General features: G+C 49.9%; 1 protein-coding gene across 1 annotated transcript in view; it reads right to left on the bottom strand.

Moving 5' to 3' along the window:
- Positions 1-13,315: 13,315 nt before the first annotated feature.
- Positions 13,316-17,023, bottom strand: part of LOC102043122 (sodium- and chloride-dependent GABA transporter 1-like) — a 27,205-nt gene continuing 23,497 nt past the window's right edge. The window contains exons 14-15 of the mRNA XM_005421026.2: positions 16,142-16,309; positions 13,316-13,420 (exon numbers count right to left, since the gene is read on the bottom strand). Coding sequence (XP_005421083.2) covers positions 13,316-13,420; positions 16,142-16,309 — 273 coding nt within the window. The remainder of the gene's footprint in view (positions 13,421-16,141; positions 16,310-17,023) is intronic.

Raw genomic sequence — 17,023 nt, 5'->3', positions numbered from 1 at the left:
CAGAGCACTGGGTGCTGATGATGTAATGGTAGGGTAAGGAAGGGCAGGAGCTGTTGCCAGTGGTGGGGATGTGCAAAATGTCAGGACAAGGGGGACAGCAAAGACAGATGCAGAAAACTTTTTTTAACCTTGTGGGGTAAAAGCCACACAGCTATTTCCTTAGGGATTGTGCCAGTGTGCTGATCTCTGGGGCCATTGCCAGTGAGAAAAGCCACTGGCAGTGCATCAGGGACGGGCTTGGCTCCCTCAGTGCTCCCTGGATGCTTCCTGGCTGTGCTGGAATGTTCAGGGAGAGAGTTCACACATCTGACCTGGGCAGAAGCCCAGCTGGAGTTAGGGGAACAGACAGGGGCTGGAGTGACAGGTCTCCTGCACTTAGCCAGCCCTCCAGGGCAGGAGCCTGCTCACTGCCAGGTCCCCCTCAGTCTGAGCATGACCCATGGACCCAGCTGTGCCAAGAGGTCTGACTCGTTTGCTCAGCTGGGCACCAGGCTGCACTTCTATCTGCAATAGCAAATGTACCAACTGGGAGCCCACAAGCAGAGCCCCAGGGAAGACTGCAGAAGCAGATGACAGAAAAGATTGTAAGAAAACCCTGACTAGAAGCCCAGTCTCCCTCCAGAGCAGAGAAGCTTCCTCCTAGCCAGCCCCCCAGGGCAGTTTGGATGCTCTGCATCCTGAACTGGGTGCTGGGAGAGGTCCTCACCCCTGGCCAGGGCTCAGCCCCTCATCCCCAGCCAGCTGTGAGGCACAGCTGGCCTGGTCTGCTGCTGACTCCCTCCAGGGTGACACGCTGCTGCCTCACAGCAGCCAGAGCCTCATCTGAGCTGCCCATAGCTTCCCAAGAAAGCATGTGTGGCATCTGCCATTTTCTGGTCATGCAGTGTGTGGCTGCCGTTGTTTTTGCTCACTGCTGCAGTGGAATGGGTGTGCAGGAGGCAGTGGCACTGTCCCCCCTTCCCAGTAGTTATTTCACTGTCTGAGAGGAATGGCAGTAGTAGTTCAGGTTTTTTTCCAGAGTGCAGTGTGCCAATGAAGCTCTGTGTGTGTGTTAAAATAAATAAATTAGATTTTACTTGACATTTAACACAAAGTGACAACAGCAAAAAACCTTAAGATACTTGAGGAAATAATTTTTTTAGATAAAATATTTATAACAATGCCTACGAAGTTCCTACACAAGATGTTTGCTGCTTTAATAATTGATTGGGAGAGCTACAAGGATCTAAAGAGGAAATAAGGAAACTGCTTGAGACTCCCTTCTCCATGCTGGATGAAGGGCAGAAGTGAGTGAACTGAACTGCTGAGGTACCTGAGGCAAAGTATTCTCTCAGGGCAAGCTGGTTCTGTTTCCCTGACCTTGCAAAGGCTACTGCTGGCCTTGAGCTTTGGACAGAGAAGCAAATGTAGATAACTCTTGCTGACTTCTGGCCTGCTGGCTACCACATGTTCTGTTGGGTTTAGCTGGAGAGGCACAAAACTGCTCTGTTCCAGGTTGTCATGGGACAGGTTGGTCAAAATTCCACTGTGGAGCCGAGCCCTTTGGACTTCACTCCAAAACACAGATTTTATTTTTTTTCTTTGAAGGTTGGTCTCAAAGGATGACAAGCACTTTAAAACATATCTGTACCTCGTCTGATCTATTGTTTTGTCTGCTCCTGCAGTCCTCCCACGTGCCAGCGAGACACACAGACTCAGTGTAGCCCTACAGCTGTGAGCAGACACCCTTGCACACAGACTGACAGGGTGCAGGCTGGAAGGGGCACCTCAGTGACAGCCTAATGAAGGACAAAATGTGTACCACAGCCCACCTGGAGGGACCAGCCCAAAATAAAATCACCAGCTCTTGACAGCAGGGATTCTGATCATGAACCTAGCACAATCTTTCAGGTGGAGGAATCAGGCAGGGAGCTGCTGCAGAGGTTAGCTCAACCCAAATGAACCAGTGTCTTTTTGCTGCCAAATTCATGCCCTTCTATATTAAAAAGGAGTGGGGGGGAGAGAGAAAACAGAAACCTTGTGAAAAGTGTTCTGCAGTGAGTGTTGGGTAGTCAGTGGCCAAATGAGAAGGTGGCTTTGCTGAGCAGCAGGAGAGACTGAGCTGGGTTACATCAGGCTCTAGCCTGATGCTTGCTCATGCTGGTGCAGGCCCAGTGAAATGAATCTGTTTGCACCAGTAGCAAAGGGATGGGAAAATGTGACAGGAGAATTGAGCCTTGCAAACGATTTGGGTTTAATGCAGCTTTTCTACTGCCATAGTATTTTTTAATGCCATAGTCTTGGCTGCTGGGTTAGCAACACTCAGTGCTTTCACAAGGCTTTCAAAGCATCCCACTGTTCACATTTTCTCTCCTTCCTGTAGATGAAAGGTGAGAGTATGGTCCACAACCCAAATTTCATCAATACTCATACTGAAAGGTACCACCAGATTTGGATGCATTTGAGGGCCTCCAAGCCATAAGGCTTTGAATTTTGTTACCTGTTTCTCAGAAGGCTCAACCTGCAACTATGTGCACATGTTTCTGAGGTTTCCAAAACCAATCTGAGCCCTAAACCAAGGATGCTGCTGCTTGGCAGAGCCTCTGCTTTGAAATGCAAGTTGCTGAGCAAACTCCCCCCCTCCATCTCCCACTCCACCAGCTGCCTCACTGTGCCAGTGTAGGCTCCAGGGACTGCTGGCAGTGTTTTGTGAGCTAGAGCTGTCCTTGTCCTGCCCTCTCATTCGCAGCCACGCCTGGGACAGCAGCTTTGAAGTCACCCAGCTCTTCAACACTAGTCACAACCCCATCTGAATGTGTCTTTTTAAAATCTAACAACAGAAGTGTTACCTATGCGTAGGCTTTTGAAAGCACCTGTCTGTCTGTTCCTGTCTCCTGCTGTAAATATCACCAACAGGCTTTTGAAAGCACCTGTCTGTCTGTACCTGTCTCCTGCTGTAAAAAGCTTCCTTTGGGAAAAGTGGTGTGGTCACACCTAGCAAAAGAGTCCAAATGGTTAATATTTTGTAACAAAAATAACAAAAAATAGGTCAGAGGTATTTTATCTGTTCGATCAATAGAGTTTTAGAAATTATATTGAGATAATGTCACTTGTGCTCCAATGTCTTCTTTGCCTCAGCCCCCGGTGTCCCTGGGCTCCAGCAGCATGCACAGGCACACAAGCACACACCAAGGGTGCTCCATGGAGTGCTGAGCATCCTGGCCTCCTGCTGGCCTCAGGGGCAGCCTGCCCCAGCTACTGCTGTTTTCTTGTCAAAAGCAGCAGGAGCCAGCTCAGTGCTCAGGCTCTCTGAGGATCAGATCCAGAGGAAAACAGGAAGCAATAAACTTGTTCAGGACGTGGCAACTTAACTGTGAAATTCACCCCTGCAGGGAGGTGGAGAGGAAAACGATGAGGGGGAAGGCAGAGCCCTTCTGTGCCACAGCTCATTGCTGTCCATCTTGCTGGATGCTCTTGGCTGTGCAGGCTGCACCCCTGGGGAGGGAGGCCCACACAGCCTTGCAGAGCACTCGCTGCTGCCTGTGCACACAGGAACCTGTGCCCCAGAGAGCAGCACACACCGTGGGGCAGTGCTCACACCACACAGGAATACACCTCAGAGAGCATGGAGGTACCTCTACAGAACGTGCTGGACAAAACTGTGGGGCACGTACTGCCTGAGCAGGACCGCAGCACCACCACTGCATCACATCTCACCAGCCACACAGGCTCAGGCTTGGAGAACATTTGGATGGGAGACACGTAAGGAAAATCACATTTCCTGTGCAGATCAGATCTAAGTGCATATTTACACACAGCATAACCCCAAGGTTAATGAACTGACCTTTGAGGGAGAATCAAGCACGTGCACACAAAGCGAGCTCTCCTCGGCAGCGAGTGGGGGAAGGCAAGCCCATCTCTGCAGCTGGATCCAATGATGCTGGATTCACATTGCACCTGCTAAAAAAACCCTGCCCATAGGTAGCCAATTCTTTGCTGGCTTCAAAGAATCCCTTGGATCCCCAGGCCTACCATGAAATACTTGGAAGGACAGAAATCCCTCCCAGAAACAGACAGCATATTTCCCAGGGATTCAGAGGCTTCCATTTATGTTTTTGTGTGCCATGGGTATATTATAAATCAGCCCATCCCAAACAGGCATTTTCTAAGATGTTTTGAAACAGAAGATTATTAAAGTTCCTGGCTGATGTTCAGATCACACACCTGGCTGTAAAGTGGACATGAAAGCAATAAAACCAGATTGTCTATATGTGAAATACTCCTCACTTGCTCCAGTGAACAGATACTGTTATTAATCAGAAGATGGCAAGTGTCTCTGGGAAGGATACTATGTAGACATATATAGGTAGTGCTGGTATAGAGGATTACAACCCAAAAAGCAAATACCACAATTGTCACAGTGCATCTGTACCTGTTATATCTATACAGCATCCATTATGTGCAATAACTGATACATAGTGTGGTTGGAATGGATCAAAATACACTGCTCTTTTCCACACAGAATCTTGAGATGCAATTTTTCTCTGAAACTTTTCAGATGGACTTTTACAAGGCACATCCTCAAATGCTTTGCTCTAAGTGGGCTCTATCCACCCCTGCCAAACAAAATGCAGACTCACCACTGAACTGAGCACTTCACAGCCTGCTGCTCCTGCTTTGGAGGTGCTGCCTCCGGGGTCAGAGACCCATCCCAACACCTACACGGAGAGGGGAGTCCTCCAGGAGCGCTGTGGTGGCAGGAAGGCCACCACAGACCCAGAGCTGCCATGTGCCTGCAGTGTCACTGCTGTGTGAAGGTCATTATGGGTCCCTTTACACCTCGTTTGGGTACTCTGGGAAGATGGTGATGAAAGGGGGTGCCTGGGGCACAGCTGAACAGAGTCAGGCTCCACCCTTCCCCACAGACTGAGGTTTCTTGTCATCACCAGCTGCTGGGGAAGAGGTGCCCCTGTGTCAAGTCACTGCCCAGATCCCTAATTCAGCAGCCTGGGGTCCTGCACATATACCTGCCTGACCTGGGAAAGGTGGCTGAAAATAGGCAGGTGCCTCAAGGATGATGAGGAATGGTTAGCAGGGCTGTGGGATTTAACCAGTTAAGGAGCTCTGCCACACTTGGTCGGTCTTGAAGCAACTTTTCTGCAGCTAATGAGTGCAACTGAGGTTAAGAGCTGGCTGAGGAGCTGTTTTCTATCTTAAACCTTACAATCCATGAGCTGGGAATGTTCTTAGGTATGTAGGGCAGGATCATATTTTATACAGCACCCATACTCCAGCCTTGGGATCTTACAGTGTGGCACTGTTATCAATGAACTTTTTGAAAACAAGAGTCCTGTCTTCTTAATCCTTCCTCCTCATTAAGGTAGGGTGTCCCAAACAATATCAAGATTGTTAAAAACAAACAAACAAACAAGAAACAACACAGGGAACAGAAAGATCTTCCACAGGAGTGGAGGACCAAGACTGTAGCAGTAAAAACACTTAGAGTGATATATACCCATCCTGATATTCTATGTACACCTTTCTATTCCCTCCCATTATGGAAAGCTTGACTTTTCAGTACATTTTCTTTATCTTGTGGATTAATCCCAGCCGGCAACTAAGTACCCTGCAGCTGCCCCCTCTCTTCTCCTTCCACCCTTGGTGGAATAGGGATGAGATCAGAAAAAGGTAAAACTTGTGGCTTGAGATAAGAATTGTTTAACAACCACAACAACAATAATAATAATGAGGGAAAGATGCACAATGCAATTGTTCACCACCTACTGACCAATGCCCAGCCCATCCCCCAGCAATGATCAGCAGCTCCCAGCCAGCTCCCCCCAGTTTATGTATGGCACATGAAGTGCTATGGCCTGGAATATCCCTTTGGCCAGTTCAGATCAGCTGTCCTGGCTAGGATCCCCTCCCCAGCTTCTTGTGCCTATCCTCACTGGCAGAGAATGGGACTCTTAATTTAGGGTAAGCACTACTTAGCAATAACTGAAACATCAGGGTGTTATCAACATTATTCTCATGCTAAATCCAAACCACAGCTCTCTATGAGGCCACATGAAGCAGGGCAGAATGATCTTCCCTTTCTAAAAGGAAAGGAAAGAACCCATCTCCTGGGATCTGACCTCAGCCTTCAGTCTCAACTCACACCTTCTGTCATCCCCATTGAAAAGCACAACCCATCCAGCAGCTCAGGACATGCAGCCGGGAAAGAAATGTGCAAGGCAAAAGCCAGAGCCCTATTTAAATAGCTTGTTCAAAGATAAAACCCCAGCCATCTGTCAACTTGCCCTAGAAGAGGCATGGCTATAATAATTAGCAGAGGGAAAGGCTGCAGAGATGCCAGTGAAAAAAAACAGCAGTTTGCTAGCATTTTACACAGGTCTGCCATGAATGCAGTGGGAAGAAGGAGAAAGAGTTAACAAATGTAAAAGGAGAAAGATCAGTGTATTTCTCCAAAGCAGACACTGCTGGCAGTGTGGGACAGAAGCTTTCCAGGGGCTGCAGGGTGCTTCGGGCTGGTGCAATTTGGCACTCAGCATCCCAAGAGCCGATGCTGCCACGGGGGATTGGCAGCAGCTGAGAGATCCCTCAGATCCCAGGGCTCTGCCTGGCAGAGGAGTCCCCACAGCTGGAGAGTCATCCTGGGGTCTGTGGTGCTGCCAGGGATGGGAGCAGTCCCCACGGGGCTGGGTGCACATGGTCCCCAGGCAGTGGCTGGGATGCTCTCAGAGGGGCTGTGCTGCCCACCTGGATAGATCCCATTTAAACAGTGCTGGTTAATATAGACCTGCCCTCCTTTCCAAAGGAAGAGCCCTTTCTTTGGGAAAAAGCTTCTTTTCAGAGCTCAAAACATCTGGAAACCCCTGTAAATCCAAGTGCCACCTGACAGTGGTACCTACACGGTGCTTGGATGCACTCCCTGGTGCCAAGGCAAGTTCCTGGTGGTGGGATATCCCCTGAACCCTGAGTTTGCAGAGCTCCCTGCACACCCACTCCCATTCCCCGCAGAAATGCCTCTCCCACAGCCTGGAGCACTCCAGTGCCGCTGAGCCTCGGCTGCCAACGCCCAGGCAGCTGCGGTGACCGGGGCTGTGACAGCTGCTTTCCCACCACCTCCCCCAGGAGCATCACGCTCAAGTTCCCCTCACAGAGCTGGAAAGCCGCTTTAAAATAAGAATCTTGGATTATAACTCCTAATCCCTTCATTTGCAGTAAGTGCAGAGAGGGAACGGAGATGTCAGCTCTCTCTCTGTCTCCCCCCTGCAGGACCAAATGCGCTTCTATCAACATTCAAAGCATTTGTGTCACATTTGTGTCACGGGCGGCTGCTTGGCCGGGACAGTGCGACACCACCGGCAGGGCGGGGAGAGGCAAACGGCGATGTTGTCCCTCTCCAACCGAGGAAGATGTCCCTCTTCATCCCCCTCCATCTCTTGCCCTCCTTCACACCGAGGAGTTATTTTTAAAGGCGTGTCAGTCAGCTCTGGCATGTGCTGGAGGGGGACGCACAGAAAAGAGGGTGGCAGGAGTGCTCAGACAGGAGCAAACTGTGTCCAAAAGGCACACGGGCTCCCTGAGGATGGCAGAGAGCAGGGCAGGGAGCTGGCACTGCCTGTGCGCTGAGACAGGGGCACAGTGCCACCATGTCCTGTCCTGGTCACCCTGGGGGCTGATGTACCCCCAGGTCTGTGTAAGGGGCTCTGCAGCCCCTGAGCAGTGGGCAGTGCTCTTTGGGTTGATGGCAAGGGATGAGTTTACACCATAGAACCTTTTATCTGGAAAGATAAAATGGAGCAGGTTTTTTCTGGATCTGGGTCAGCAGCGTCAGCACAAAACTAGCAGGTGCTTTTCCTTATGGGGTCAGTGCAGGGATATTTGTATTTTCCTGAATAACAGAATGCAATTCAAACTGGCCAAGAGTCTTCTCCCAGCCACACAGCCTTCAAAGGGAAAAAAAATCCAGCTGTGCCACCATGCCCTGCTCTGCCAGCGGGCCCTGGGCCTGTGGGAGATGCAGGGATCAGGCAGCAGTGCCCCCCAGCAGTCTGCCTGCCCCTGTGTTCTGCTATGGGACCCTCAGGGCCAGCCTGCTCCCCATGTCATTACAGCTGGGATTCAGACAAGTCCCTTCCTCATGAGTTGTTTTTTCCATCTGGAAGCAGAAACACCTCGACTGCCCAGGATAAATCCCTCCACGAGCAGTCTGCACAGGGCTGTGGGGGTGAGGGCTGCTTGTCCCCAGGGGCTGTGCTGGGGACACATGCCACCCCACAAGGGCCCGTGGCAGGTCCCTGGGATTGCAGTGAATGCTGGTGCCACTTTCCTGGCAGCACAGTGGCATCATGCCAGGCTGTCAGGAGGCATCTCCATCACATCATGGCTGTCAGGTATCAGCACAGGGAGCACTAACCTCTCCTGAGCTTCTCCAGACATGGACACTTCCTGGCTGATGGCATCACAGGGATGATGGACACACACTTGTCAGGGCCTGTGGCAGTGTTCCCTCAGCCAGGGCTGCAGTGGGGATGTGGGATGCACCCCATCCATCCCCTGCTGTGTTTTATGGGCACACCAGGGCCAGTAGACACCCAGAGCTGAGCACTGAGCCTCGTGGTCTAAGATGCTGAGGAATGCAGGCAGTGCTTGGTGAGGGCTGTGGCCCTCACTACAAGCCAAACCACAGTGGATATATCCCACCAGTGATGCAGACCCCCTCCCCATTTGGCCATCACCACCAAATCACAACCAGGATCCTCCAGTTCCAAGAGGAGCCCCCTGGAAGAGGCAACGGATAAGGACAAATTGCTCATGCAGAATGACACCAGCTTTAAGGGCACCCCGATGCACAACACAACTGCTCCCAACACACCATTTAATAGAGCTGTGGAGAGACTACAAGCTGCACAGTGGCTGGCCAGCCAAAGCCTTGCAGTGCCACACAGCACCATATCCTGCCATGGACATGGCACAAGGGTTTTATAACCAGCTGCCAGCTGTTGGAACACATCTGCTAGAACAGCAGCAGGAAGAGCTCCCCTCTCCCAGGGGAGAGGATCACACCTGGGGCTCCAGGGGAAGCAGCTCTTGAGCAGCAGAAGAACAATCTTGCCTTTCCCATGGCCTGTGTCACCCCCTGCTGCAGCAGAGGATGGGGACAGTGGCATTTATTTTATATTTTGCAGGCCTCAGGAAAAAGAGGATTTCAGAGGGATTTGAACACAGGTCCCTAAATAGCTTTTTAGAATTAAGAGATTTCATAAAGGATTATTTCAAGCAGCTGCCTGTGGTGGGGGGGGAGAGGCTGGCAGGTGCTGGGGAGGTGAGGGGACAGAGAAAAGGCAGGAGTGCTGTAGGAGGAGGGAGCACAATCCCCTTCTGAACTACAGCAGTGAGGAGAGGGGAGCACTCCATACCCTGGCCATGTATCCTCTCTTCTGGGTGAGTCAGGAGGAATGAGGAGCAGAGGGGTGGTCAGCAGATGTGGGGCACCCTGGGAACAGGACAAAAGCAGTTCTTACAGTCAGTGAACAGATATGGCTGCTTTGACAGACCCACCAACAGTGGCATTTCAGAGGTGTGGGATCAGCTAAAGAGGGTCCATCAACACCCCTGACTTCTCACTAGATGGAAAACCTGCGTGTAGAAGTGAGAAGGCTCTTCTAGCCAAGGGTGGGATGAGTTTGAAATGCTGGAAAAGGGGATCAGTCCATCAGACAGGGCAAATTCCTACCTGCAAGGTTATGGGTGCCAGACTTCACAGATCCAAATATTCGTGGTGGAAATAACATAGTGCAAAAACAGGAAAGGCCACAAAACCTTTCAGAACAGGCACAGCTCTGTGCACACTGGTGGAATGTGGGCTGAAATGTCTTTCTAGTAATACCAGGAGATAGTATTCCTTGGAAAAGCATTTTCTGGTGCAAAGAGGAAGAGAAATACCTGGAACTTCATTATAATGTAGATATTGGGGTAGAAATTGGTTCTTAGGGACTGAATCCTGCGAAAAGCTGGGCTCCTCTCTGGGATCCTGGGCTCCAGCTTTCAGCAGGCAGGAGTGTTGAGCATGCACACAGTGAGAGGCTAAGCCACAGGCATGCAGGAAGGAGCTCCAGGTTGGAAGGAGAGCACATGAGACAAACAGGGAAGAGGGGCTGGTGATAATAGAAAGAGATAGAAATGAGGAAAGAATAGAAAGGAGAAGAGAAAGGAGGGAGAGCTGCAATTTTACACTAGTGGAACTAAAAAAGCAGGAGGAAGATAGTCTTCTGAGGAAGATAAAGCTGAGGTAGATAATTTCCACTGGACAAATGATACCAGGGAAGGACTGAAGCAAGAGAACAAAAAGCAGCAGGGTAGGAGAGAGAGAGAGAGAGAAAAGGAGAAGGTCACAAGCAGAAAATGGAGCAAATGGTTAAATCTCATCAAATACTGTTATTATGAGCAGCCCCTGCTGCTATATCTGAAACAAAGTGCCACAGGCAAGGCCACAGGTCAGAGAGATGCTGGGGCTAAAATCGTAGCAAACAGGAATTGGGGGTTTAGAGATTTCCTTAGCAACAAGGGAAAGAATATTGATTTCTGGACTCTTCCTTCTCTACTCCCCTGGAGGAAACAACCTTTGAACAGCTCTGCCAGTAACCAAGCTCTTTGGCCAAGAGACAAAAAAATTACCACTTACACTGATTTGTTCTTCCTCAGACCTGAGGTGTCCCAATGAAGTTGGAAGAAACAAAGTCTTCCATGGTTTTATGGCCTCACTCAAAAATTGAGTCCATTGCCCATCACCCACCTGGGCAACCCTCAGTCTGCATTTGAGGGAAGGGAGGTTATGGGATCTGGATGCACAGGCAAAAGCAGGGATCTAGTAAGGGTAATTACTGCAAAGTTTAGAGCTTAAACACATTTTTTGTGCACAGATGTCCCTCTCTAAGGACACACATGTTTATAAAGAGTGGTTTCCTTAGTGCCCCAGTTCATAAAAATAGGTGAAATTGGAATAGAAATGTTCAGCTAAGTGGCACAGACAATTAAGGACAAGGAAAGATGACATGTCTGCAACTGGCTGAGATTAATAGTGATGAGCTATGACTGCAGCTTTCAGTGTTTGGCTTTTGGCTTTACAAGACTAAGCCTATAAATACAGCATTTCCTCATGTCTATTTAACAGCTGCAATTTTTTTGACACAAACACTGTAACAATTACAGGTGGGACAGGGCGTGATCTCAGCTCAGGGTGTTGGAGACCACAAAACATGCACTTAATGCCACAGCCATACCTGCTGAGGATCATGCATACAAATACAGACTGGTTACACTTCTGAAGCAACATTAATCAAGATGCACCGATGAGTTGGCAGGGAACCCACTCCCAAAGGGGTCTGAGCTCAGTTTTCACCAGAAAACTTCTTTCTTCCTTCTGCAACTGATCCACAGGCTGGAAGACTGGCAGAAGAGTAGGTTGGCCCCATGCTCTGGTGAGGGACAAGCAGCACAAGGCCAACCTGCAGCATTTTGAAACTACTATTGGAGAGCAGAACAATTGTGCAGAGGCTCATCACTCATCTGTCACCTGCAGTAGGACACCTGGGGCACTGCAGCGTGTCACTTCTGGGACCAGACTCTTTGGAAGGAAAGATGGGTGGGATGTCCCTTTTCTTGAATGCTCATTTATGAGTTTGTTGATTCTGATCTAAAGCTGGGAGTGTCAGCAGACCTGCCAATGCTGTGCCAGGGGAGGGGAGAGACTAATCAGCACTAAGTCACAGCATGTGTGCTCATCAAACACTGTGTACAGGGATGTCTCTGTGTGGGGTCACTGGCACAACTGGGAGCATCACTGTCACACCTACACCTGGTGCTGTGATAAGCCACCTCCTTTCACACAGCTTCACTACCAAGAAATATGCTGCTGTTTTAGGATGGCTCTGAAACACTTCACAGCCTTCTCCAAGGTGTTACACTCCTCCAGCACCATCTCCAAGAGCTCTCAGCCCTCTGTGGTTTATGTGCTGGGAGCTGGGATGTGCCAGTGACTGATCTGTCTGAACAAACACACCCCAAGGGAAGTCAGCACTGTTTCACAGGGGTGGGCTTGAGCACGGTGGTTACATCCTGCCAACTGCCTCAGGAATTCTTGCCTTCCACCAGCTGGGATTTAGGAGTGGTCACTTCCTGAAAAAGGTATTAACTGAACCACCCATGGGCATCATGCTCCATCTGATTGTTTCCCATCCAGGGACACAGCCAGGGAGGGTGCTTGGCAGGGACTACCCTGGTTTATCTTGGGTGGAGATTTTCACAGTGCTGGAAAAGCTCTTTATCACACAGCCTTGCCTCTGCATGAAACTTGTTGTGGTCAGTGTGAGAGACTTGAACAGCCTGCAGCAAAGAGCCCTCCATTTACCCTTTTAGCTGCTTTGTAGGGTCAGGGTGTGGCTACTGCACACAGCTACAGAGGGCAGGATGCTCCAGAAAAGAAAGGTTGACTGCTCTGCTGGGCTCTGGCTCACAGTGCCAGCCCCAATGGATGCAGCAAACATGTCTGGAGACTGTGCAGGGATGAAACATGGCACTGTGAGCAGCACACACCATCCCCAAGCCCTTCTCCAGGTGTGGGGTGATGTCCTACAGCTACCAACAGGCAGGACTTCTCACTAGAATCCCTTGTTCTGCACTAGAACTCTTTGTTCTGCACATCCCCTCCAGTTATGTATTTGCTGGTGTTTTATGCTCCATCAGCCAACAGCCATCTGGGATTTGAACCTAGTGATAGCAATCTCTCTGGGGTGAAACACAGCTGTGTGCTGGGGGATGCTCGGTGGAGTTTCACATGGAAAGGAAAGAAAAACTGAGAAGTGGATAACAATCAGTCTAAGCTCTCCAGAGACACCATCTCTCCTCAGGAGGAGGAAGATGTGGGTACCAGCTGCTCCTCCATGGGGAGGGCCTGGGCCAGGCTGTTGCAGGATGGAGGTGGTCACCACACAATGCCCTGGGCCAGGATGTTGCAGGATGGAGGTGGCCACCACACAATGCCCTGGGCCAGGATGTTGCAGGATGAAGGTGGCCACCACACAATGCCCTGGACCAGGATGTTGCAGGATGGAGGTGGCCACCACACAATGCCCTGGTGGCAGCTGGTTCAGGGCCTTGGTCAGCCATGCCAGGAGGAAGAGCCATGAAGAGGTTCCTCCACCAGGTCCACCAGGACAAACAAAAGCCACCGCAGAGCCAGGGACAGCCAGCTGTGCCAGAGGAGCTCGAGGGACAATGTGGAGCTTTGAGCAACTACAGGGCAGAGCGAGGAGCTGGGGCTTTCCTCCTACACGGCGGCGTCCGAGATCTTCCCGTTCAAGGCTGTCTTGGGCTGGAGGCCGTTGTTGTGAGCGTGCCCCTCTGGCCTGGGCTGGGTCATCTGCTGCAAACGCTGCCCAGGAATGAAAGGAGAGAGTGTGTCAGCCAGGGCTGGGACAGCCAGGGCATGCATGGTAGCAGCTGAGGGTTGGGATCCTCACCACATGGCTCAGAGGTGACCCTGATTGCAGGGCAAGGGGATGGTGCATGGAGTGACTCCTCCAGCAGCATTTGGTAGTACCCCAAAGCCTCTGAGAGTCACCTTTGCTCTGATGCTGCACAGAGCACAGCAGCTCCTCCTTTTATCTGAAGCAGGGGGAGCATCCTGATAAGAGGCAAACTGTTACCAGGCAAGACCAGCTGCAAGGAGGAAGAAGAGAGAGCTGCAATGCCACAGGCTTCAGAGCAGACCTATTTTTCAATTAGGGTTGATTACAGAGCATTACTAAGTAACTACAGCAGGTTAACAAGGTTAGAGTCTGTGCCTTTGATGCTGATCAGAACATCCACCTGCACAAACCTTTGCACAGCAGCAATTCCTGCCACCCTGAGCTGATCAAATGGAAATTGCAGAGTCAAGTAAAGTGAAGCAAGAACCCATGAAAATATGGAGGGGTCAATCATTACTGGAGGCATGTGGATTGAGCATCAGGAGTGATGAAAAAGAATTAATCGCTTTTGCCAGTCAGAGAAGGACTGGTGCTGTGCACTGCAGAAGAAAATGCAGAGGAGGATTAAGCCTGACCTGAACAGACATCACTAAGAGGAGTAGAACCTCTTTCCAGTAAAGGGAAACAAACCTCTACCCTTCAACACCACTGAAGTGGCTGCTTCTGGGTGAATTCCCTGAAATGTTCACTGAACTGCTTCTGCCACTCATTGTATTTTTTTCCCCTCTAACATTCAGGCTCAGTAGGATCAAAATGACTTGTAATCTTTCCTGTCTGTCAAAACCACTTTATTCAGGATTGGCATCTAATTTCCCTCCAGCTCCAGCTCTATTACAAATTAATCCAGGATCTGCGTATATTAGAGGCCAAAAATTCTCTCTGTCTCTCTGATATCAACACATGCATGAACAGATTAGCCTACTTTCTTCCTGCTGCCATCTGCTGCTCACTCCTAGGTCTATGAATGATTGAGAGGGGGTCTGGGTCTCATGATGTTTGCGAAGAGTCAGACAGGGCGGGTGCACATCAGCCACTCATGCTACTTACTGGTGCTGATGGTTTGCACAAGATGCTGAGAGGGGTGGAAACACACTCATGAGCTTCCCTCCAAGCCCCTGGGGCAGCACAGGAATGCACAGCACTTTGGAAGGACTGTGGATATAACTGGCACAAGCCTTTGGTCAGGAGGAGTTGAGCTGCTCCTGAGAGGTCCCAGAGCAGTTTGGGCTCCCCCAGATGCTGCATTGTGCTTTCTCCATCTCCAGTGACACAGGATTGGGACTAGGCAAAGGATTGAACCCATACCTGTACTTTCAGGCTTCTCTTCACTCCTTTTCCACCTTACATGATGAGTGAATAAGGAACCCTGTAAATGTCTAAGAAAGGGCCTATAGTTGGAATTCAGTTAGCCTTCAACCCAAAGTCAATGAAGTGGCTTGACATAATACCCTAGCTTGAGTCCTGCAGGAAGGACAAGTATCTAAACCCAGCTTCACATGAGAAACCAGAAATTGAAAGCAGATCTAAGATCCCAAACCCACCCAGTTCACCCACATCAGAGCCCATCCAACTGGATTGCTGGGAGGAAGAAAACTCAAATCCACCTGCAACTTCACCTCAAAGGTAGGGAACCTGAAGCTGACCTCAGGCCAGTAATTCCAGCCACAACTTCTTTGAGTCAAAGTTTGTTAAAAATACAGCATCCTTAAAGTAAACTCATGTGATTTAGATGGCATCTGGTTGCTGTTCCGGCTGGGCTGGGAAAGCCATAAATCAACACTCCTGGGGTGACTTCTTACAACTGTAAGCACTGAGCCAGGGATTTGGGGCACAGTGCTCTCAAGACTGAATGCCAACACTGTACATAAAATCTTAACAGTAAGTACTGAATATGACATAGAGACTCATGATTCATTGCTTAAAAAAAATCCTGCTCAAATAACTAAAGAAAATGTTTTAAACAAGACTAGTGTGGGGGGTATTGTGGGTCTTTCTTGCTTCCTAACACCTCAGTCACTGAGTGTTCTCTGAAAGGCACATGACAAACCACCCCTGTGCTTGTTTCTGCTGCTAGCAGAATGCCTGAGACATTTCAGGATTCAGGCTTGGAGGTGCTGGTCTCCCTGATGAGGAGTGCCAAGTAAACATGCTCATAGCCGGAATCTTCAGAAGCTGGGATTTCTCTATGTCAAGAAACCTCAAGGATTTCTTCCCAAACTCTTCCATGGCTCCAGCACCCCATGCCGAAGGGGAAGGAGGGCTCCATTTTTCTGATGGTGGTCACACAAATCTGAATGAGGAGCCACAGACATAAAAGGATAGACCACCTGAAGGTCTACCTGCATGTCCAGCCACAGCCCAGCAGAGCTCCCAGAGTCAGATGTGCCCTGCTCAGCTGTGCTGGCAGCTCCTCTCCAGCAAGCCCATGTCACTGGAAGCTGTTCAGTGCACTGGGGCTGCTCTGAGCCCTCCCTCTCTCCTGGGGGAGATGGTGCACAGAGCTCCTGCAGCACCAACCTGGTGCACTCTGATAACTCTGTCAGAGCAGGACCAGGCTCTGCTTGGTCCAGGTTCAGTTCAGGGAGGAGCTTACCCTGAGCAGAGGGTGGTGAAGCTGTTCCTACCTGCCGGAGAGTCCCTGTTGAGGTGAAGAAGGAGTAGAGCATGTACCCTGGAATCAGAAGCATGGAGGACAGGGCCATGAGCCACCCGATGCCTTGGCCCCACACAGGGTAGACGTATTTGCCCAGAGTCAGAGGGGTCATTTCCACCACACTAAAGAAGAACACACCCTGGAAAAGAACACCAGCCATTGCAGGGGAAAGTGCAAAATCAGGGTCCCACCATTCTTTCCTTCATTAACCTCTTAGCTCCCAACAGCTCTTTTCATTAGTCTGATTCTTTCAGCCCACCAACTGGTCATTTCATATCATTTCCTCTTACCCTGAGCTGGATAAGATAACCTCAGCTTTCCAAAAAGCTAGAATTGGAATACCTCATATTTCCTTCTTCCCTAGACTACTCAGACAAGCAGTGCCTCCACAGCAGCTCCCATGCAAACAAACAGGATCCTCACAGCTGGTCTCAGGAGTCTTCATATCACACCACTCCCTGCACTGCTTCTGCTGGGAGGGCAGGAACCTGCAAAGGCCAAACTGCTCTGCAGCCAGTTATCCTGCATTTGGTGATAGCTTTTGTTCTCATAAGCCTGCCAGAGGCTGAAGCTGGAGTAGCTGAAAGCCAGAACTGATAATAGCTTTTTAAAACATTACATTATTTTGCTTATCTTCTGGCATCTCAGAAAAAAAGGAAAAAGAAAAACAAATGAGGAACTGATGGCCTCATTTAGATTAAAAGCAATCAGCTATAACATTTTTATGGGTGATTTCCAGCAGGCAGAGTGAAAGAGTCTCCTCTATCACTTTACCCATCTCCAGTCTGCCTGGGACCCTCTTGCACCAGACCTGCATTGGGTTGAGAACAGAATGTTTCCCTACCGCCAAGCG

The sequence above is a fragment of the Geospiza fortis genome, unplaced genomic scaffold, assembly GCF_000277835.1.
Source record: "Geospiza fortis unplaced genomic scaffold, GeoFor_1.0 scaffold10, whole genome shotgun sequence".
Classification (NCBI taxonomy): domain Eukaryota; kingdom Metazoa; phylum Chordata; class Aves; order Passeriformes; family Thraupidae; genus Geospiza; species Geospiza fortis.
This window is presented reverse-complemented; position numbering and strand designations above follow the sequence as displayed.